Source organism: Oncorhynchus keta, chromosome 36 (genome assembly GCF_023373465.1).
Source record: "Oncorhynchus keta strain PuntledgeMale-10-30-2019 chromosome 36, Oket_V2, whole genome shotgun sequence".
Lineage (NCBI taxonomy): Eukaryota > Metazoa > Chordata > Actinopteri > Salmoniformes > Salmonidae > Oncorhynchus > Oncorhynchus keta.
The window spans coordinates 1,779,535-1,804,429 of NC_068456.1; the positions used below are offsets into that span (position 1 = coordinate 1,779,535).

At 42.6% G+C, this 24,895-nt stretch overlaps 2 protein-coding genes across 2 annotated transcripts in view; one reads left to right on the top strand and one right to left on the bottom strand.

Moving 5' to 3' along the window:
- Positions 1 to 3,710, bottom strand: part of vsir (V-set immunoregulatory receptor) — a 31,332-nt gene extending 27,622 nt beyond the window's left edge. The window contains exon 1 of the mRNA XM_035753819.2: positions 3,386 to 3,710. Coding sequence (XP_035609712.1) covers positions 3,386 to 3,533 — 148 coding nt within the window. The 5' untranslated portion in view covers positions 3,534 to 3,710. The remainder of the gene's footprint in view (positions 1 to 3,385) is intronic.
- LOC118369378 (cadherin-23-like) overlaps positions 1 to 24,895 on the top strand; it is a 625,272-nt gene that overhangs the window by 520,006 nt on the left and 80,371 nt on the right. Inside the window, 3 exon segments of the mRNA XM_052498286.1 lie at positions 5,467 to 5,688; positions 16,049 to 16,168; positions 16,440 to 16,620. Of these exon segments, the coding sequence (XP_052354246.1) occupies positions 5,467 to 5,688; positions 16,049 to 16,168; positions 16,440 to 16,620 (523 nt within the window).

The window sequence follows — 24,895 nt, forward strand, 5'->3', positions numbered from 1 at the left end:
AGTTCCCACGCATCTTATTACGACATAATAAAATATGTCATGACGTGTACGGGGCATGAGGCTTCAGTGTGGAACTCAAAACAAACGCGTTTGGTAGGCTAAAACTTTTGTGTAATGTTTCCAACACCACACCTACAAGACACTGTCAACAAAATCCCATCCCACAACAATTTTGACATAGGCATATCTTGATTTAGGCTAAATTAGCCTAGGGTGATGGCATTTTGTCATTGCCACTACCTGGAGGAAAACTTTATTTTGGTCAAAACTGGAGAAAAAAAAATTAACTAGGCAAGGCAGTTAAGAACAAACTCGTATTTACAATGACGGCATAGGAACATTGGGTTAACTGTTCAGGGGCAGAACGACAGATTTGTACCTTTTCATCTCGGGGATTCGATCTATCAACTTTTCAGTTACTTGCCCAACGTTCTAATCACAAGGCTACCTGCCGCCACAGTTAAACAGCAGATGCTTCATATCTCACAGAAGATGGATCATGAGATGGATATCGCGCATTTATGCACAAAGGTAGCGAATGTTGAGAGTAGGCCTATTGTAGCCTAGAAACGTAAATAACGATAACTGGTAAATTACATTATCAATTCCTACATTCGATTAGAGATTGGAAAGTGAATGACAATCTCACTTGTCCCATAGCACATAATGCAAAACATCAGCAGTAGACCAAGGCCTAATGGATAGCCTATGACATTTCTGCCACAGTAAGCCTATTTCAGATTGGAACTACCATATTTTGTTGAGTGTTGCCATGTTCGCGGTTTTCCGGCAAAATTGGTGTACTTTGAAAACCATGTCGCTGGTGAAAATGTATTTGTAGCGGGTTGCAGGTTTTGAGACTAGTTCTAAATTTCACCGCGGCCGCCATAATATTTCTCTTAAAAATATATTTCACTGTGTGTGACCTGCTGCTGACTGTCAGGCAGTGAGGCAGGCTGTTGCTGAGTGAGTTGTGGGGAGAGCAGTTGATAGAGCAGTACAGCTATTGAGTCATGTGAGCGAGAGGCGAGAGCAGCACGAAAGCACTGATAACTTTTTACCAGTTGTAGGTAGGTTATTGACATTTTGGAGACACCTCTTTGCAACCCATTTTACATAAAACATATTAATACGCTAGAATTGATGCACATCAATAAATAATGGAAACAATACACTAGAGGAGGTGGTATAATTTCGACTGCTTAAGAATACGGTATCAAGTGAAGTGCTTGCTGCCCGAGTGGAAATTTGAAATGCATGTTATGGAACTCCCTTCTGTGGTTCTTTTTATGGGGTTACAGTCCTCAATGAAACGGACATTAGCCTAAATGTGAAGAATGATACGTTTGCCTCTGTTGGCTATCAAGTAGCCTATAATGTATATGCCATTCTAGGTTACCATTTGATACAATAAATATGTTGAAATCACTGGAGTCATTGCAAATCCATTTGTGCCACTTGTGTAGCCTACCTGGCTGGAGCTGGCAAACCAATTTAATAAATAGCCTATAACTTTAGTTTATTGTTGTTGTAGCCTTGCGTTATTATGCGATTATTAATGGACATGTTTAGTTAATTCGATTGGAAATGATCTAAACTCTATTGCAATTGCCATTCAGTTGTTAGAACGCATACGATTGACGTAACAGTGGTCAGATTAGGCTACAGGTAAAACAAAAAAATAAAATAAAAAAATAAACATTGGCTGTTGTTGATGAACATATTCAGGTCATATACATATTCTTAATATTTAATTCAGTGATTGAAATTATGACCCCAACATATTCCAGCAGGATTTTGGGAAGCACAAGCAGTTCTTACCTCTTAATCTGCCTCGCTATTCATGTTGAATTCATTTGTCTGTTCATTTGAATTAAGCAAGCTGCTAAATCTACTACCTCATTCCCATATTGTTATTTTTGCTCCTTTGCACCCCAGTATCTCTACTTGCACATTCACCTTCTGCACATCTATCACTCCAGTGTTTAATTGCTGAACTGTAATTTTTTCGCCACTATGGCCTATTCATTACCTTACCTCCTTAATCTTACTACATGTGCACACACTGTATATAGACTTTCCTATTGTGTTATTGACTGTACGTTTGTTTATCCCATGTGTAACTCTGTGTTGTTTGTGTCGCACCGCTTTGCTTTATCTTCGCCAGGTCTCAGTTGTAAATGAGAACTTGTTCTCGACTGGCCTACCTGGTTCAATAAAATAAAATAAAAATATATAAAAAAAAAAAATCTATTTACATCTTGTCTAGGCTAATGTAGACTATTTAACATGAGATGTAGGCCTATCACGGTCTATAGGCTACCTGCCTTTATCTAAACAAATCATGGCAAAATTGAATTACAATCATCCCAGATTTTAGTCTGTAGCCTATGCCTATTGAAATGTGTCAATCTTGCAAATGGGCCATTTGTAGTCTGAACATTTGGCACATAATAACAGCAGAAATAAAGCCTAACATTAGTTTTTTTATGTTCATCCAAGTTTTTCTTGTTCAGAGATTTCAAGATCTTCTGTCCAACTTTCAGCACTCAAACTCTCCTTTCAGATATATCTATAGTTATGAACATGCAATTATAAACCTGGTTCAAGCCCTGAATGCTGATTGGCTGAAAGATGTTTTTTTTACTGCTGTAATTACGTTGGTAACCAGTTTCTAATATCATTCAGGCATCCCCTAGGTTTGCGGTATATGGACAATATAACACAGCTAACGGCTGTATCCAGGCACTCCGCATTGCATCATGCATAAGAACAGCTGTTAGCCGTGGTATATTGGCCATATACCATAACCCCTTGTACAAATAATCTGGCAAGTTTAATAAAGACAAATTATCTTTTCTCTTGACACATATTCAAATTCATTTATTAGGTCATGTCATAGCTTGCAATCATTTGTTAATTGTTAGACACTACAGCACTGTTGGAGCTGGGAACTAAAAGCATTTCGCTACACCCGCAATAACGTGCTAAAAATGTGTATGTGACAAATAACATTTGATATGATTCATTATTTTGAGGAAACCTGAATTTTGCTTCTAATATCTTTGCAAGTTACTATGATATTCCTTCTTAATTGGCTCGATAACTCTATGGAAAAACATTTTATTGTATAAATATGGCAATTCTTCTCTTGCTGTGAAAAAAAGGCTTTTGGCAGTGTTTGTCTGGTCATTGGGTTAGACATTTTAGCTTGACCTGGCAACCCTGTCGGTTTTGCCTGAAAACATTTAATATTTACAAAATCTTGTAAAAGTTAAAGGAAGAGAGTATGATATTTAGTTTCAACGACACAGGGTAGCAACAAGCTCACACACCCAGGGTGTGAGCAACAAGCTCACAGGAGAGATTGGATTGCTTTGCTTACCTCCAACCACGGTCGCCAGGTGAAAATAGAGCAGAAACCTCAGCAGCAAATGGATCCGTAAAGTTTCTCTGCTGTATAATTCCCACGTCATTATTGTCTTCTGTCGCCTATGTAGCCTAGTTTTTAATATTGATCTTCCATCAAACATATTTTTTTTGCCCTGCTGATACGTTAATTATTTTAACTGCGTTAGAATAACAATCTTTGACACGTGACACTCTATGCTACAATGTCACGAGTAAAAGTAAGTTACAAGTAGTCCTACCAAATTTTTGTGACTTGATGTCTTGCAGGAGGATATACTGTTGGCAAAATAATGCACTCCAACTAAAACCGCACATGCGCGCTCGCTCCTCCACCAACCTTCTCTCTCTGTCTCGCTCCTCCCCCTACCCACACTCTTTTAGCTGTTGAATGTTCCTCCATTCCAAAAACAACTGCATAAGTGTATTTTGACACCTAATTGTAATTACAGTAGATGGCTTGACTGATTTTATCTATATATAGATATACAGTGGGGCAAAAAAGTATTTAGTCAGCCACGAATTGTGCAAGTTCTCCCACTTAAAAAGATGAGAGAGGCCTGTAATTTTCTTTGTAGGTACACTTCAACTATGAAAGACAAAATGAGTTTTACAATGTGATTTTCTGGATTTTTTTTTCATTTTGTCTGTCATAGTTGAAGTGTACCTATGATGAAAATTACAGGCCTCTCTCATCTTTTTAAGTGGGAGAACTTGCACAATTGGTGGCTGACTAAATCATTTTTTGCCCCACTGTATATATTATTTAATCCAAAGTATAATTTCAGTATTTGACCTTGGCTTCTGTTCTTTGTTACTTAATTTCCTGTTTGTGTGAAGTATATGTATGTATGTGTCTGTATCTGTGCCTGCAGTCCTGTGTACGCCCACACATAGGCCTACATTTTGTTCACAACAAAACTGAAACTAGAAGGAGAGGAGACATGTTCAAAAAATATTTTAAATTCTCGAGACAATTGAGACAGAACCAAGAAAAAGTATGAAAATGTAGGCACTCACTACTGTAACTCACTCTGTATAAGAGCGTCCGCTAAATGCCAAAAACAAATGTAAATGTAAATAGTGTATGTGTGCCATTCAGAAGATGAATGGGCAAGACAAACTATTTTCACACTCAACAGTTTTCCATGGCAATCAAAACTGGGTCAACACCCAAAGGACATTGAGCCAACTTGCCCCAACCGTGGGAAGCATTGGAGTCAACATGGGCCAGCATCCCTGTGGAACGCTTTCGACACCTTGTACAGTCCATTCCCCGACGAATTGAGGGCTAAGGGGGGTGCAATATTAGGAAGGTGTCCCTAATGTTTTGTAAACTCAGTGTATGTAAGCCCTACATTCATTAGAAAAATATATAACTCGGACCTATCGTATTATCAGGTGCGTATTACTCAAGGCCATCAGACTGTTAAATAACCATCACTAGGCGGCTTCCACTCAGTTACGTAAGTAACCCTGCACCTTAGAAGCTGCTGCCCCATATACATAGACTTGAAATCACTGGCCACTAATGGAACACTAGTCACTTTATTAATGTTTACATATTTTTGCTTTACACATCTCATATGTATATACTGTATTCTACTCTACTGTATTTTAGTCTATGCCACTGTGACATTGCCCATCCTAATATTTATATATTCCTTAATTCCATTCTTTTACTTTTAGGTAGTGTGTATTGTTGTGAAATTTTAGATATTACTGCACTGTTGGAGCTAGAAACACAAGCATTTTTCTACACCCACAATAACATCTGCTAAACATGTGTATGTGAACAATAACATTTGATTTGATGGAGAAAAACTGTATACCATTTTTTTTTAAAGCCCTCGATGAAGATCTACCCAGACCAAAACATTGTTATACAGTATATGTTATGGAAAATGTGTAAAAGGGAACTCTATATATTTCCTGTGACCATATAGATCTATCAAACATGTGAAGTGTCAAGATCACTAGTGTGCTGGAGTTTTTTCACTCAGTAATGTATGTGCCCTCAACATGCTTTTTCTACACCAATTTTTGTTTCCCTACTAGTCATCGACCACCATCTACGTGCATATAGTGGATGAAAACGACAACGCGCCAGAGTTTCCAGAGGAAGAGTATGTGACGGTGCTGAGCGAGGGCCCCGACACCTTGGGGGCCACCATTGCCACAGTAACCGCCATCGACCCAGACGAGGGCCTCAACGGCACCCTCCGATACACCATCGACCACGGCAACCTGGCCCTCACCTTCTGCATCAATCAAACTACCGTAAGAATATGAACAGATATTTTACACACATTATGAAATTGCATTTTTGTCCACCCCAGTTTTATCATTGGAATGTGATTACAAAGCTAGGCAACGGTGTGCTTTAGGACCATGCAGACGCCTCCGAGCGGTCGGTTAGGCTGTTGGAAGTCTTTATCCGACTGGATTTAGGTTGTTTGTTTGGACATGTTTAGTAGCCTTTGTTTTGTCACTTTTCAGAAGTAAATGAACTTGGCAGGCTTTCACCAGTTGATGTGCCGTTAGATAGAGAGCTAGTAAAAAGTTGGCTTACATTAGCTGTTATTTTCGCCTCAATCAAACTAGACCTGAATCAAACAAGGAAATCATTGGCCAAATGATTGAAGAGTGATATTCTGATGTTTCTTCAGTGCCATGTGAGTTGTATTAGTCAGTATGTCAATGTAATGTTATTGATCTGTCAGTTCCCTGATCTAATTCCCTACTTTTCACACTGACACAGTAATAAACAGCTAACGTTACGTTACATGCTTCACTGTCATGGTGTACAGTAGAGGTCTGTACAGGATGGCTTTCTTCATCCCACACTCGCTCCCACCCAATACTGCAAGAACTGGTCTCAAACTCAACTGCAGTCTCACAATGTTATTTTAGGCATATGTGATGTAGCTCACTTGCCAGCCATGGTCCCAGCAATTTTGTACTCTATAGGCAATATCAAACGCGCAAAAATAACTTAAGAAATAGGTTAAATTACCAGAGAATTTCACATGGCCCTTATATTTTATTAATGGGCTATATCAGCCAATATGCTAGATGTAGTTTGAAGAGAGCAGTGTTGGATTGACTTGCACTTTCTCTTGAGCTATTTTATAGACTACCTTTTAGGAGTGGGAAGATTTTCAGGTGGAGAAATATGGGTGATCAATATATAGGCCTATTTACAGGCAATGTAGTAAACTATAGCCTAATCACAGGCCTATTTAGGAAGTACTTTTCCTGTGAAAGATAACTGTCCTGTGCTTCTCAACCCATGTATACATAGGCTATAGCCTACTTTATTTATTTGAGACCACACGCACAATTGATCTCGCAGGTATGGCTACTGAACTGGAGGCAGCAAGAATGATGACAGCAACACTACATTTTGCATTTTCCAATAGGATATAGCCTACCTTTTTGGATGACGATTTGCAGGCAGAGACAAATAAATGGGTAATCCATACTTAATTGAAAATGCAAAGGTGCAATGCTCGCTCACCATAGTAGCCTAAACATGCTGACCAGACAGCCTGTGCACGTGCACCCCCCACACCAGTCACGATCAGGACACGCAGGTTGAAATATCAAATGAACTCTGAACCAACTATAGTAATTTGGGGACAAGTCGATAAACTAACATTTAAGGCAATTTAACTAGCTAGCTTGCTGTTGCTAGCTAATTTAAAATAACAACATTGGTTTTTATTTGACCTGAAATGCAAAAGTTCCTCTACTCTGACAATTAATCTACAGATAAAAGGGTAAACTGAGCTTGTTTTAGGTAATCTCTCCTCCTTCAGGCATCTTCTTCTTCTTTGGACTTTATATGGCGGTTGCAACCAACTTTAAGGTATATTACCACCACTAACTAGACCGGAGTGTGGACCTCAGTTCATCTCTCAATCACCCACGTGGGTATATGGTCCTAAAAACCAATGAGGATATGGCACGTGGGTATATGCTCCTACAGCGTAACAGACTAAGATATAGTATAGAATACAATGTGATTTTCTGGATTTTTCCCCCTCATTTTGTCTGTCATAGTTGAAGTGTACCTATAATGAAAATTACAGGCCTTTCATCTTTTTAAGTGGGAGAACTTGCACAATTGGTGGCTGACTAAATACTTTTTGCCCCACTGTACATATGAGATGAGTAATGCAAGATATGTAAACATTATTAAGTGACTAGCGTTACATTCCTTAAAGTGGCCAGTGCCTATAGGCATATACATTTCTATGATTTCTATGCCTATAGGCAGCAGCCTCTAATGTGCTAGGGATGGCTGTTTAACAGTCTGATGGGCTTGAAATAGAAGCTGTTTTTCTGTCTCTCGGTCCAAGCTTTGATGCACCTGTCCTGACCTCGCCTTATGGATGATAGCGGGGTGAACAGGCAGTGGCTCGGGTGGTTGATGTCCTTGATTATCTTTTAGGCCTTCCCTTGACACCGGGTGCTGCAGGTGTCCTGGAGGGCGGGTAGTTTGCCCCTGGTAATGCGTTGGGCAGATTGCAACACCCTCAAGCCTTTCAGTTGCGGGCGGTGCAGTTTCCGTACCAGGCGGTGATACAGCCCAACAGGATGCTTTGAATTGTGCATCTGTAAAAGTTTGTGAGGGTTTTAGGTGACAAGCTATTTTTTTTAGCCTCCTGAGGTTGAAGAATCTCCTTTGCGCCTTCTACACCACACTGTTTGTGTGGGTGGTACATTTCAGTTTGTCAGTGATGTGTACGCCAAAGAACTTGAAGCTTTCCACCTTCTCCACTGCGGTCACGGCGATGTACATAGGGGGGTGCACCCTGTGCTTTTTCCGATCATCACCTTTGTTTTGTTGACATTGAGTGAGAAGTTGTTTTCCAGGCACCACACTCCCAGAGCCCTCACCTCCTCCCTGTAGGCTGTCTCGTCATCGTTGGTAATCAAGCCTACTACTGTTGTGTCATCTGCAAACTTGATGATTGAGTTGGATGCGTGCTTGGCCGAGCAGTCATGGGTGAACAGGGAGTACAGGAGGGGGCTGAGCACGCACCCTTGTGGGGCCCCAATGTTGAGGATCAGTGGAGTGGAGGTGATGTTTCCTACCTTCACCACCTGGGGGCGACCCGTCAGGAAGTCCAGGACCCAGTTGCACAGGGCGAGGTTCAGACCAGGGCCTCGAGCTTAATGATGAGCTTGGATGATGTTGAGTGCTGAGCTATATTCAATAAACAGCATTTTTACATGGGTATTGCTCTTGTCCACATGGGATAGGGCAGTGTGCAGAGTGATGGCGATTGCATCGGCTGTGGATCTATTGGTGTCGGTAAGCATTTTGAAGTGGGTCTAGGGTGGCAGGTAAGGTAGAGGTTATATGACCCTTGACTAGTCTCTCAAAGCACTTCATGATGACAGAGGTGAGTGCTACGGGGCGATAGTCATTAAGTTAATCTACCTTTGCCTTCTTGGGTACAGGAACAATGGTGGCCATCTTGAAGCATGTGGGGACAGCAGACTGAGATAGGGAGAGATTGAAAATTCCCGTAAACACACCAGTCAGCTGGTCTGTGCATGCTCTGAGGACGCGGCTAGGGATGCCGTCTGGGCCAGCAGCCTTGCGAGGGTTAACACATTTGAATGTTTTACTCACGTCGGCCACGGAGAAGGAGTGCCCACAGTCCTTGGTAGTGGGCTGTGTCGGTGGCACTGTGTTATCCTCAAAGCGTTATCCACCTTGCCATGGTTAAATGTGTTGGTTTGCTCTTTCAGTTTTGCGTTAATGATACAATCTATCCACGGTTTCTGGTTAGGGTAAGTTTTAATAGTCACAGTGGCTACTACATCTCCTATACACTTCCTTATAAACTCAGTCACTGTATCCATGTATGCGTCTAGCCTTTTTTCGCAAGCTACTCAAAACATATCCCAGTCCACTTGATCAAAACAATCCTGAAGTGTGGATTCCGATTGGTCAGACCAGCGTTGAATAGTTCTTATTACGGGTACTTCCTGTTTGAGTGTCTGCCTATAGGAAGGGTAGAGCAAGATGGAGTCGTGGTCAGATTTGCCGAAAGGAGGGCGGGGGAGGGCCTTGTAAGCATTCCGGATGTTTGAATAGCAGTGGTTGATAGTTAGCAGCGTGAGTAGTACAGTCGATATGTTGATCTTCAGCAGCCTTGTCCTCAAATTTGCTTTGTCAAAATCCCAAGCTACAATAAGTTTCCAGTTTGCATATAGAGCATGTCTTAAAGACAATCAAAGTTTGTCTTTGTACTGTATTTGTAAGAGTTGTTCATTTGTTAGACTATTTGTTAAAGGTCCAACACAATATTGATGATTGAAAGATCTTGTATCTAGTTAAAGTCTTATCAAACACTTAAACATTCGGAAAGTATTCAGACCCCTTGACTTTTTCCACATTGTGTTACGTTATAGCCTTATTCTAAAATTCATTAAATCGTTTTTTCTTCTTCATCAATCTTCACACAATACCCCATTATGAAAATGCAAAAACCGGATTTTAGACATTTTAGAAAATGCATTAAAAATAAAAAAGATTTACATAAGTATTCAGACCCTTTACTCAGTACTTTGTTGAAGCACCTTTAGCAGCGAATAGAGCCTCGAGTCTTCTTGGGTATGACGCTACAAGCTTGGCACACCTGTATTTGTGGAGTTCCTCCCATTCTTCTCTGCAGACCCTCTCAATCTCTGTCAGGTTGGATGGGGAGAGTCGCTGCACAGCTATTTTTAGGTCTCTCCAGAGATGCTCGATCAGGTTCAAGTCTGGCTGGGCCACTCAAGGACATTCAGAAACTTGTCCCAAAGCCACTTCTGCATTGTCTTGGCAGTGTGCTTCGGGTCATTGTCCTGTTGGAAGTTTAACCTTCACCATAGTCTGAGGTCATGAGCGCTCTGGAGCAGGTTTTCATCAAGGATCTCTCTGTACTTTGCACCATTCATCTTTCCCACGATCTTGACTAGTCTCCCAGTCCCTGCCCCTGAAAAACATTCCCGCAGCATGATGCTGCCACCACCATGCTTCACCATGGGGATGGTGGCATGTTTCCTCCAGACGTGATGCTTGGGTTTCTGGCTGAATAGTTCAATCTTGGTTTCATCATTTACATTTACATTTAAGTCATTTAGCAGACGCTCTTATCCAGAGCGACTTACAAATTGGTGCATACACCTTATGACATCCAGTGGAACAGCCACTTGCATCTAAATATTTTTTTTGGGGGAGAAGGGGGGTGAGAAGGATTACTTACCCTTACTTACCCTATCCTAGGTATTCCATGAAGAGGTGGGGTTTCAGGTGTCTCCGGAAGGTGGTGATTGACTCCGCTGTCCTGGCGTCGTGAGGGTGTTTGTTCCACCATTGGGGGCCAGAGCAGCGAACAGTTTTGACTGGGCTGAGCGGGAACTGTACTTCCTCAGTGGTAGGGAGGCGAGCAGGCCAGAGGTGGATGAACGCAGTGCCCTTGTTTGGGTGTAGGGCCTGATCAGAGCCTGGAGGTACTGAGGTGCCGTTCCCCTCACAGCTCCGTAGGCAAGCACCATGGTCTTGTAGCGGATGCGAGCTTCAACTGGAAGCCAGTGGAGAGAGCGGAGGAGCGGGGTGACGTGAGAGAACTTGGGAAGGTTGAACACCAGACGGGCTGCGGCGTTCTGGATGAGTTGTAGGGGTTTAATGGCACAGGCAGGGAGCCCAGCCAACAGCGAGTTGCAGTAATCAAGACGGGAGATGACAAGTGCCTGGATTAGGACCTGCGCCGCTTCCTGTGTGAGGCAGGGTCGTACTCTGCGGATGTTGTAGAGCATGAACCTACAGGAACGGGACACCGCCTTGATGTTAGTTGAGAACGACAGGGTGTTGTCCAGGATCACGCCAAGGTTCTTAGCGCTCTGGGAGGAGGACACAATGGAGTTGTCAACCGTGATGGCGAGATCATGGAACGGGCAGTCCTTCCCCGGGAGGAAGAGGAGCTCCGTCTTGCTGAGGTTCAGCTTGAGGTGGTGATCCGTCATCCACACTGATATGTCTGCCAGACATGCAGAGATGCGATTCGCCACCTGGTCATCAGAAGGGGGAAAGGAGAAGATTAATTGTGTGTCGTCAGCATAGCAATGATAGGAGAGACCATGTGAGGTTATGACAGAGCCAAGTGACTTGGTGTATAGCGAGAATAAGAGAGGGCCTAGAACAGAGCCCTGGGGGACACCAGTGGTGAGAGCGCGTGGTGAGGAGACAGATTCTCGCCATGCCACCTGGTAGGAGCGACCTGTCAGGTAGGACGCAATCCAAGCGTGGGCCGCGCCGGAGATTCCCAACTCGGAGAGGGTGGAGAGGAGGATCTGATGGTTCACAGTATCGAAGGCAGCCGATAGGTCTAGAAGGATGAGAGCAGAGGAGAGAGAGTTAGCTTTAGCAGTGCGGAGCGCCTCCGTGATACAGAGAAGAGCAGTCTCAGTTGAATGACTAGTCTTGAAACCTGACTGATTTGGATCAAGAAGGTCGTTCTGAGAGAGATAGCGGTAGAGCTGGCCAAGGACGGCACGCTCAAGAGTTTTGGAGAGAAAAGAGAGAAGGGATACTGGTCTGTAGTTGTTGACATCGGAGGGATCGAGTGTAGGTTTTTTCAGAAGGGGTGCAACTCTCGCTCTCTTGAAGACGGGAGGGACGTAGCCAGCGGTCAGGGATGAGTTGATGAGCGAGGTGAGGTAAGGGAGAAGGTCTCCGGAAATGGTCTGGAGAAGAGAGGAGGGGATAGGGTCAAGCGGGCAGGTTGTTGGGCGGCCGGCCGTCACAAGACGCGAGATTTCATCTGGAGAGAGAGGGGAGAAAGAGGTCAGAGCATAGGGTAGGGCAGTGTGAGCAGAACCAGCGGTGTCGTTTGACTTAGCAAACGAGGATCGGATGTCGTCGACCTTCTTTTCGAAATGGTTGACGAAGTCATCTGCAGAGAGGGAGGAGGGGGGAGGATTCAGGAGGGAGGAGAAGGTGGCAAAGAGCTTCCTAGGGTTAGAGGCAGATGCTTGGAATTTAGAATGGTAGAAAGTGGCTTTAGCAGCAGAGACAGAGGAGGAAAATGTAGAGAGGAGGGAGTGAAAGGATGCCAGGTCCGCAGGGAGGCGAGTTTTCCTCCATTTCCGCTCGGCTGCCCGGAGCCCTGTTCATCAGAGCAAATAATCTTGTTTCTCATGGTCCGAGTGTCCTGTAGGTGCCAAGCGGGCTGTCATGTTCATTTTACTGAGGAGTGGCTTCTGTCTAGCCACTCTAACATAAAGGCCTGATTGGTGGAGTGCTGTAGAGATGGTTGTACTTCTGGAAGGTCCTCCCAACTCCACAGATGAACTCTGGAGCTCTGTCAGTGTGACCATCGGGTTCTTGGTCACCTCCCTGACCAAGGCCCTTCTCCCCCGATTGTTCAGTTTGGCCGGGTGGCCAGCTCTAGGAAGAGTGGGTGGTTCCAGACTTCTTCCATTTAAGAATGATGGAGGCCACTGTGTTGTTGGGGACCTTCATTGCTACAGACATTTTCTGGTACCCTTCCCCAGATCAGTGCCTGGACACAGTCCTGTCTCGGAGCTCTACGGACAATTCCTTCGACCTCATAGCTTGTTCTTTGCTCAGACATGTACGATTTGTCATTTTGTGTTATTGTGTGTAGATTTATGAGTACAAATATTTATTTAATCAATTTTAGAATGTTACGTAACAAAATGTGGAAAAGGGGGGTCTGAATACTTTCCGAATGCTCTGTACTTTTTGTTGTTGGGCCATGGGTCATAATAAATTGTGTAGAAATGCAGGAAATGTGCTTTTGTTTAGATTCCCCCAAAATGGAGGGCCCCCAGACCCCCTGCCAAGTTATGTCCCCCTCTGCAAATTGCACTGCTGGGTGATTTAAAAAGTCATAGTCAATCGATCAATTATATAATATTACTTTTAGCAAAAAATATATATTTTTAATTTACAATATGTAGAAACTTTGTGAAACATCACAGCACAGTTTAAAATATATGGCAAATAAAACTTGATGGTGTTCAGAGACAGATGGGGGGTTATGTGGAGCTGAAAGATGCGACTAAATACAAACAAAATATAACTATTGTAATTGTTGTTGTTGTCGATTAATTTACTCCATTGTGGAAGGGATTGTAGGGTTTGGAGAAAATAATAAAGGAAAATATATTTTAAAAACTATATACAGTACCAGTCAAAAGATTAGACACATCTACTTATTCCAGGGTTTTTCTTTAAGTTTACTATTTTCTACGTTGTACAATAATAGTGAAGACATCAAAACTATGAAATAACACCTATTGAATCATGTAGTAACCCAAAAAGTGTTAAACAAAACAAAATATATTTGAAATTTGAGATTCATCTAAGTAACCACCCTTTGCCTTGATGACAGCTTTGCACACTTTTGGCATTCTCTCAACCAGCTTCATGAGTTAGTCACCTGGAATGCATTTCAATTAACAGATGTGCCTAGTTTAAAGTTAATTTGTTGAATTTATTTGGCTAATGTTTCTGAGCTAATCAGTTGTGTTGTATACAGAAGATAACCCTATTTTGTTAAAAGACCAAGTTCATATTATGGCAAGAACAGCTCAAATAAGTGTAACAGTATAATTTTAAACCGTCCCCTCACCCATATACCCGGGCGCGAACCAGGGACCTTCTGCGCACAACGACAACAGTCACCCTCGAAGCATCGTTACCCATCGCTCCACAAAAGCCGCGGCTCTTGCAGAGCAAGGGGAACTACTACTTCAAGGTCTCAGAGCAAGTGACGTAACCGATTGAAACGCTACTTAGCGCACACCGCTAACTAAGCTAGCCGTTTCACATCCGTTACACTCACCCCCCTTTTGACCTTCCTCCTTTTTCCGCAGCAACCACTAATCCGGGTCAACAGCATCAATGTAACAGTATACTTTTAAACCGTCCCCTCGCCCATACCCGGGCGCGAACCAGGGACCTTCTGCGCACAACGACAACAGTCACCCTCGAAGCATCGTTTCCCATCGCTCCACAAAAGCCGCGGCTCTTGCAGAGCAAGGGGAACTACTACTTCAAGGTCTCAGAGCAAGTGACGTAACCGATTGAAACGCTACTTAGCGCACACCGCTAACTAAGCTAGCCGTTTCACATCCGTTACATAAGCAAAGAGAAATGACAGTCCATCATTACTTTAAGACATGAAGGTCAGTCAATACGGAACATTTCAAGAACTTTCAAAGTTTCTTCAAGTGCAGTGGCAACAACCATCAAGCGCTATGGTGAAACTGGCTCTTCAGAGAATTGCCACAGGAAAGGAAGACCCAGAGTTACCTCGGCTGCAGAGGATAAGTTTATTAGAGTTACCAGCCTCAGAAATTGCAGCCTAAGTAAATGCTTCACAGAGTTCAAGTAACAGACACATCTCAACTGTTCAGAGGAGACTGTGAATCAAGCCTTCGTGGTTGAATTGCTGCAAAGAAACCACTACTAAAGGACACCAATCATAAGAAGAGACTTGCTTGGGCCAAGAAACACGAGCAATGGACATTAGACCGATGGAAATCTGTCCGTCGGTCTGAAGAGTTTTTAATTCCAACTGCTGTGTCTTTGTGAGACCCAGAGTAGGTGAATTTATGCCACGTGAATGGATGTGTGGTGAAACATTGATGAGGAGGTGTGGGGTTGCTTTGCTGGTAACACTGTTGGGGAATTATTTAGAATTCAAGGCACACTTAACCAGCATGGCCACCACAGCATTCTGCAGCGATACGCCATCCCATCTGGTTTGCGCATTTTGGGACTATCATTTGTTTTTCAATAGGACAATGACCCAAAACACACCTCCAGGCTATGTAAGGGCTATTGAACCAAGGAGAGTGATGGAGTGCTGCATCAGATTACCTGGCTTCCACAATCATCTGACCTCAACCGAATTGAGATTGTTTGGGATGAGTTGGACCGCAGAGTGAAGTAAAAGCAGCCAACAAGTGCTCATCATAAGTGGGCTCTCCTTCAAGACTGTTGTAAAAGCATTCCAAGTGAAGCTGGTTGAGAGAATGCCAAGAGTGCAAAGCTGTAATCAAGGCAAAGGGTGGCTACTTTGAAGAATCTAAAATCTATTTTGATTAGTTTAACACTTTTAGATTACTTCATGTGTAATTTCATAGTTTTGATGTCTTCACTATTATTCTTCAATGTAGAAAATAGTTTGAAAAAATATAGAAAAACCCTTGAATGAGTAGGTGTGTCCAAACTTTTGACTGGTACTGTATATATACTGTATATATATTATTATGTCCCCACCACTTCTAAAACTAAAATTGCTCTTTTATTTAGACTGATACCTAATTTACTGTGCAGACCTTGATCCAAACACTATTTGTAAGCTTTTCAGATAGTTTAGCTTACCTGACTCAATGGAACCAATAGAATTGTTGCAGAAGTGAAAACCCTGCACTCCAGGCAGGCTAAAGCAAACACTCAAAGTATTTAAAATATTTCAGAAAGTATTTGATCCAAGGTCTGGTACTGTGTGTAGTTTGTGAACATACTGACTTGACTGTACAATATTTTGAATAGCATTGAGTGTTAAAGTAGTTGTCTTTTTGTGCATGCGTGTGTGTCCAGGGAAAGATTGTTGCAGTGAAGGAGCTGGACTTTGAGATCAGCAATGGACATTACGCACTTGTCGTCACAGCAACAGACCAGTGTCCCATCCATGCCCTCCGCCTGACATCCAGCACTACGGTGATGACAATGACAGAACACAGAAACACACACACACACACCTACACACTTCACTCTTTATACACATCATGTTTATCAAGGCATTGTTTTTAATGTAGTTTGTACACATCATATTCAAGTTGCAATCTGTGATATTTGCAGGAGTTTTTGTTCATTAAAATTAATCAACCACATTTTTTTCTACAAAAAGTGAACTATTCCTTTAATCACATAAATATACATATAGGCCATACAGATCTCTGAACAAGTTGTTTCCACTGGTCTTTTCCAGGTGTTGGTGAATGTCCTGGATGTGAACGATGTGACCCCCACCTTCCCCAAGGTCTATGAGGGGCCCTTTAAGATAACAGAGGGCCAGCCGGGGCCCCGGGTCTGGACCCTCAAAGCCACTGACCAAGACTCTGGACTCAACGGCAAAGTGGAGTACAGCATCACTGCCGGAGACCCCCAGAGTGAGTAGGATGTGTGTGGGTTGGGGTTCGGGCTGTTACCGTGACGTATTACCGCCACACCAGCAGTCATGAGTCATGACCCACAGTCAAATTACATGTGACCTTTGAGTCGTGGCAACTATAGTCGTAGCCAAAAGTTTTGAGAATGACACAAATATTAATTTTCACAAAGTCTGCTGCCTCAGTTTGTATGATGGCAATTTGCAAATACTCCAGAATGTTATGAAGAGTGATCAGATGAATTGCAATTAATTGCGAAGTCCCTCTTTGCCATGCAAAAAAAACATTTCCATTGCATTTCAGCCCTGCCACAAAAGGACCAGCTGACATCATGTCAGTGATTCTCTCGTTAACAGTAACGTCCCACCTGGCCAACATCCGTTGAAATTGCAGAGCGCGAAATTCAAACTACAGAATTATAAATATTTAACTTTCATAAAATCACAAGTGTAATACCTCAAACAAAGCTTAACTTCTTGTTAATCCAGCTGCTGTGTCAGATTTCAAAAAGGCTTTATGGCGAAAGCACACCATGATATTATCTGAGGACAGTGCCCTGTTTACAAAAGCATGAAAAACATATTTCATCCAGGCAGGTGAGCCACAAAAGTTAGAAATAGCGATATAATAAATGCCTTATCTTTGATGATCTTCTTCTGTTGGCACTCCAAAAGGTCCCAGATACATCAAATGGTCCTTTTGTTTCATAATGTCCTTCTTTATATCCATAAAAACTCAGTTTAGCTGGCACGCTTCTGTCAATAATCCACCCAGTTTCCCTCCATCAGAATTAATCCTAAACTTTAGTAATAACCTTTTCCAAACAAGTCAAACAAAGTTTATAATCAAACATAGGTACCCTAAAACATAAATAAACAATACAATTTAAGACGGAGAATCGTTATTGTCTTTACCGCGTAAAAATACCAAAGAACACACTCTCTTCCACGCGCTTGGAAACACGACAGCCAAAATGGGAGCCACCTAGAAAAACTTACATTTCTGGCTAATTTTTCTGAAAACAAGCCTGAAACTCTTTCTAAAGACTATTGAATCTAGTGGAAGCTCTAGGAACTGCAACCTGGGAGGATTTAGCCTTATAATTAAAGTGACAGCCATTGAATACAGTGGTAAGCTGAATTTTTTTGGGGGGGGGATAGTTTGTTCTCGGGGTTTCGCCTGCCATATCAGTTCTGTTATACTCAGACATTATTTTAACAGTTTTAGATCAAAATTTTAGATCCAAATCTAAATTATATGCATATCCTAGCTTCTGGGCCTGAGTAACAGGCAGTTTACTTTGGGCACACTTTTCATCCGAACGTCAAAATACTACCCCCTACCCAAAATAGGTTAACACAGGTGTGAGTGTTGACGAGGACAAGGCTGGAGTTCACTCTGTCATGCTGATTGAGTTCGAATAACAGACTGGAAGCTTCAAAGGAGGGTGGTGCTTGGAATCATTGTTCTTCTTCTGTCAAACATGGTTACCTGCAAGGAAACACGTGCATCATCATTGCTTTGCACAAAAAAGGGCTTCACAGGCAAGGATATTGCTGCCAGTAAGATTGCACCTAAATCAACCATTTATCGGATCATCAAGAACTTCACGGAGAGCGGTTCAATTTTTGTGAAGAAGGCTTCGGGCGCCCAAGAAAGTCCAGCAAGCGCCAGGACCGTCCCCTAAAGTTGTTTCAGCTGTGGGATTGGGGCACCATCAGTGCAGAGCTTGCTCAGGAATGGCAGCAGGCAGGTGTGAGTCCATCTGCACGCACAGTGAGGCGAAGACTTTTGGAGGATGGCCTGGTGTCAAGAAGGGCAGCAAAGAAGCCACTTCTCTCCTGGATAAACATCAGCGACAGACTGATATTCTGAAAAAGGTACAGGGATTGGACTGCTGAGGAATGGGGTAAAGTCAATTTCTCTGATGAATCCCCTTTTTGAATGTTTGGGGCATCCGGAAAAAAGCTTGTCCGGAGAAGACAAGGTGATTGCTACCATCAGTCCTGTGTCATGCCTACAGTAAAGCATCCTGAGACCATTCATGTGTGGGGTTGCTTCTCATCCAAGGGAGTGGCTCACTCAATTTTGCCTAAGAACACAGCCATGAATAAAGAATGGTACCAACACATCCTCCGAGAGCAACTTCTCCCAACCATCCAGGAACAGTTTGGTGACGAACAATGCATTTTCCAGCATGATGGAGCACCTTGCCATAAGGCAAAAGTGACAACTAAGTGGCTCGGGGAACAAAACATTGATATTTTGAGTCCATGGCCAGGAGACTCCCCAGACCTGAGGCATGGTCCTAGACTTGTGGTCAATCCTCAAGAGGCGGGTAGACAAACAAAAACCAACAAATTCGGACAAACTCCAAGCATTGATAATGCAAGAATGGGCTGCCATCCGCCAGGATGTGGCCCAGAAATTAATTGACAGCATGACAGGGTGGATTGCAAAGGTCTTGAAACAGAAGGTTCAACACTGCAAATATTGACTCTTTGCATCAACTTCATGTAATTGTCAATAAAAGCCTTTGACACATGAAATGCTTGTAATTATACTTCAGTATTCCATAGTAACATCTGACAAAAATATCTAAAGACACTAAAGCAGCAAACTTTGTGAAAATTAATATTTGTGTCATTCTCAAAACTTTTGGCCACAACTGTAGACTTCTCAAACTGTGCTCTGATGCCCCTGATGGTAATTAGTAACCTATCAAACTTGCCAACGGCCTGGTACTCAGCACTCTATTCAAGCAATAAGGCACGAGGTCATGTGGTATATGGCCAATATACCAGGGATAATGGCTGTTCTTATGCACAACGCAACGTGGAGTGCCTGGTATATTGGCCATGTACCACAAAACCCGAGGTGCCTTATTGGTATTATAAACTGGTTACCAACATAATTAAAACAGTAAAAAGTCATTTTTGGCCATACCCGTGGTGTACTGTCTGATCTACCACGGCTTTCATCAAATCAGCATTCAGGTCTTGAACCACCCGGTTTATAATGACCCTCTAACCACTCTAACGTCAATACAATCGAAAATCAAATCAAACAAAAAGAGCCCTGGTTTTCAGAGTTTTAGTGGAATAGGTTCGCCTGTTGCACAGCGAGAGCCAGCTCCTCATAGCTGGTTGATGCATGGAATGAAATAAGAGTTCCTATAAGCCCATGTTGCGCAACATTTCAATAGGTTATGCTATGCAATTCTATGAGAAAACATCATTTTGATGGCCTCTTTTAAAAATAGGAGGATCCCATCAGCTTTCTATAGGCTAGGCCAGGCATAGTCATTGCACGGATTGCGTTGATTGGCAGCTCGCGGTACAGACTAACAAATACAGCAAAATGTCCAATAATTTCCGAGCATTCAAATTACACAAACTGCACTATTTCATTCACCCAGTATGTGGCATTATATAAGATGTTGAGCTGCTGCATCACCATGTGCAGTCGAGTAAACTGTTGCTTCGCTTTAAACTAGGCTAGCGATGGAGGCAAGAGGTGGAGGGCCGAGAGAAGCAGCAGTTTAGTCCACTCTACTGAACATTTTTTGGGCCACATCAAAGTAAATATTTATCACTATCCTTGGCCGAATCGAACATTTAAAATGGATCGATTTGTCGTAGTCAAGCACAAGCTAAAACATAATAATGAGCAAACTGCCACTACAAATAATGAGGATGAGGAAGCTATTAGTAGAGCCTCGCACACAGATGAGGGACAAGTTAGCAAAAAGAGAAAGGTACGGCTGTTGAAAGATAAATCGTATGTTTCAAGAAAAATGGAACAGAATTGTTCTTTGTACTTCATGGCACAAAACCCACTTTGTTTAATTGGCAAGAAGACGTGCGCAGGTTTTAAAAATTGTAATTTAGAACAGCATTTCAATACTACACATACAAAGAGAAATTTCCACCTGGCAGGTGTCTACGAAAAAATGGTATTCAACAACTTACTGCTTTGCTGAAAGGACAGCAACCGCTGATGGACAGAACGACCTCTTCTGCAGAGAAACTGACAGAGACAGCATTTGATATTGCATGGATCTTGGCTAGGCATAAGATGGCCTTTATCGACGGAGACATAGTGAAAGATTGCTTGTCGTCTTCAGCAGAAAGTATTTATGCTGACTTCAGTAACGAAGATGATTTTCTAAAGCAAATGAAAGGACTACAACTATCAGACAACCATAATAAGAAGGGTTGAAGAAATAGGAAAAGACTTTAGTAAGCAGATAAACAAGGATATATCAGCGGCTCCGTTTACCAGCATAGAATTGGACTTAAGCACGACTCAGTTATGAGTATGCATTCGGTTACCGAAAGAGGAATCTTATCGGGAAGTACTTTTGTGCTTATTGCCACAGCAAGATCAAACGAGTGGAGAAGATGTGTTGAATGCACTTCAGACCTAGGGCTGGGCAGTATACCGTATTTTACTATATACCAGTATTCATTCACGGACCGGCTTGGGTTTTTACTTTACCTTCAATAACGGTATTTGAATGTTTGGTTTGTTTAATGTGATACGCTATGTGTAACGTCCATTTTTATAGTTACTCCGCTACTTCATTCCTCTCTGCTCTCTGCCTCTCCATGCTGCTTTCCACACAGACCAAGTCCCACCCCCTGTCACGCAAAGAGCGCATTTGTTGTTGCTTGACCACAAATCAAATGGATTTATATAGCCCTTCGTATAAAGTGCTGTACAGAAACCCAGCCTAAAACCCCAAACAGCAAGCAATGCAGGTGTTGAAGCACGTTGGCTAGGAAAAACTCCCTAGAAAGGCCAAAACCTAGGAAGAAACCTAGAGAGGAACCAGGCTATGAGGGGTGGCCAGTCCTCTTCTGGCTGTTCCTGGGTGGAGATTATAACAGAACATGGCCAAGATGTTCAAATGTTCATAAATGACCAGCATGGTCAAATAATAGGTCTGGGACAGGTAGCACGTCTGGTGAACAGGTCAGGATTCCATAGCCGAAGGCAGAACAGTTGAAACTGGTGCAGCTGCACGGCCAGGTGGACTGCGGACAGCAAGGAGTTATCATGCCAGGTAGTCCTGAGGCATGGTCCTAGGGCCCAGGTCTTCCGAGAGAGAAAGAAAGAGAGAATTAGAGCGAGCACACTTAAATTCACACAGGACACCAGATAAGACAGGAGAAGTACTCCAGGTATAACAAACTGACCCTAGCCCCCCGACACATAACTACTGCAGCATAAATACTGGAGGCTGAGACAGGAGGGTTCAGGAGACACTGTGGCCCCAACCGATGATACCCCCGGACAGGGCCAAACAGGAAGGGTATAACCCCACCCACTTTGCCAAAGTACAGCCCCACACCACTAGAGGGATATCTTCAACCCCCAACTTACCATCCTGAGACAAGGCCGAGTATAGCCCACAAAGATCTCCGCCGGCACAACCCAAGGGGGGGCGCCAACCCACAAGACACTTTCGTTTAGTCTGCATGGTCAATGCAGCACATGCAACAGTGTTGATGACAACGATGTTGTTTCCACTTTGATCTTAATATAAATCCACAAGCGTTCTATAATTACAATATTAGTTTGTGTTTCTGCAAACAGCTAGTTTGTATTTTCTTAGCAAGTTAAGCAAAATTGTGTTAGCTGGCTAGCCCACTGTTATTTATATTCTAACTATAGAATTAAAATAAACATTCTAAATCCATGATTCCAAAAGTTCACCCAAGTGTTTTGATCTAAATCACAATTGCGCTACTCCGTTGCAATAAAACCACGTGCGGTTATTATGAGGACGACAACATCTAATGCTGGCTTCAACTTGGCTTTCCATAGAATCCTTCCGTTACAAAAATGATCTGGTTTTTGGTTGCTTTCTCGTTACAAAAACAGCGATGGTGAAATCAAAATGGTGAGATTAATGATACCGCTATTCATGGCTTTATTATCTGTGCCTGCATCGGCCACATAGGCTACAGAAATGCAGGCAACGTCGAATTAACAATGGTTTAATAATCAGGCAGGGGTTAATAAACTAGAGGTGGGGCAAAGGTACAGGTCGGCAGGCAGGCTCAGGTTCAGGCGGAGTGGCTCAGAGTCAGGACAGGCAAGGGTCAAAACCAGGAGGGCAAGAAAAAAAGACGAGGAAAAGCAGGCGCTGAGACAAAACATTGGTTGACTTGACAAACAAGACCAACTGACAACAGACAAACAGAACACAGGTATAAATACAAAGCGGATAATGGGGAAGATGGGAGACACCTGGAGAGGGGTGGAGACAATCACAAAGACAGGTGAAACAGATCAGGGTGTGACAAAATTACACCTACATCACTTTTCAGGTGCTATCCCCTTAACTGCTACATGTTGAAGGCTGACCCTGTTTTGCTCCAAGCCTGTTCTGTGTTTGGTGTGTCATTGGGTTGGGTACGGTAACAACAAAAATACATGCTAGGTCAACTCTACCACTTTTCAATATTTCTAACACGATGCCAGTGTCTACATAAGTGAAAATGGCACATTTTTGAAGAGAAGTTAAAAAGTTATATCGTATGACATCATCAAAAGTTAAAACATTTTTAAAACAGTGATTTTTGAACACTGTGAGATTCGCAGTGATGTACAGAGAAAGAAAATACCCTTCCTTGGGCTAGAAACTCGTTACAAGTTTGGAAAATCACTGATGTCAGAGAGAAGCATTTTGTTTTTACTTGCCACATTTGGAAGCACAGAATCGTCTAGAATGTCATTGTGTGCTGTAGCATTAAGATTTCCCTTCACCGAACCATGAAAAAAGACCCCAGACCATTATTCCTCCTCCACCAAATTTTACAGTTGGCACTATGCATTCGGGCTGCCAATGTTTGTCTATGGATATTGCACGGCTGTGTGCTGGATTTTATATACCTGTCAGCAACGGGTGTGGCTGAAATAGCCGAATCCACTCATTTGAAGGGGTGTCTGACACTGATTTGGTGAGAGAAATGATCAAAATGAGATTGAAAGTGGAGGAATTGCCCTTTAAGCATTGCCATGATTGTAGGCAACCAAATGCATTGTTTTTTACGACCTAACTAAGAGTGTTTCCAAAACAAGCACGTAGAGAGAACGTTCGCTATGTGCATTGTCAGACCATGTGTCGATACGGATAGGATCAAAAGAAAAGCATTGCTGCTATTGGATCAAATCTTAACTTAACATTATAATTATTCCACAATACTGATGACTGATCAGCTCCTAGATAGATATTACCACATATGACTGCAATAATTGAGGTGGCTTATTATGTTTACCCAATAATAATGCGCTAAATCACGGATTATGCACATCATTGCGCATATCTTGCCACACATTTAAAATAAAATGTTCACCTTTATTTAATTAACCAGGTAGGCCAGTTGAGAACAAGTTCTCATTTACAACTTCCGACCTGGCCAAGATAAAGCAAAGTTGTGCAAAAGAAAAAACTAAAGTACAGTCAATACCACAATAGAAAAAAATGATATACAGTGAGTGCAAATGAGGTATGATTAGGGAGGTAACGGCAATAAATAGGCCGTAGTGGCAAAGTAATTACAATTTAGCATTTAAACACTGGAGTGATAGATGTGCAAGTTGAGATACTGGTGTGCAGAGGGGCAAAAATAATTAACAATATGGGGATGAGGTAGTTGGATTGGCTATTTACAGATGGGCTATGTACAGGTGCAATGATCTGTGAGCTGCTCTGACAGCTGATGCTTAAAGTTAGTGATGGAGATATAAGTATCCAGCTTCAGTAAATTTTGCAATTCTTTACAGTCATTGGCAGCAGAGAACTGGAAGGAAAGGCGACCAATTGAGGAATTGGCTTTGGGGGTAACCAGTGAAATATACCTGCTGGAGCGCGTGCTGCGGGTGTGTGCTGCTATGGTGACCAGTGAGCTGAGATAAGGCGGGCTTTACCTCGAAAATACTTATAGATGACCTGGAGCCAGTGGGTTTGGCGATCAATATGAAGCGAATATGAGTGTTGGAGGCTATTATGTAAATTACATCGCCGAAGTCAAGGATCTGTAGGATTGTGAGTTTTACGAGGGTATGTTTGGCAGCATGCTTTGTTGCAAAATAGGAAGCCGATTCTGGCTTTAATTTTAGGTTGGAGATGCTTAATGTGAATCTGGAAGGAGAGTTTACAATCTAACCAGACACCTAGGTATTTGTAGTTGTCCACATATTCTAAGTCAGGTGCGGGCAGCAATCGGTTGAAGAGCATGTGTTTAGTTTTACTTGCATTTAA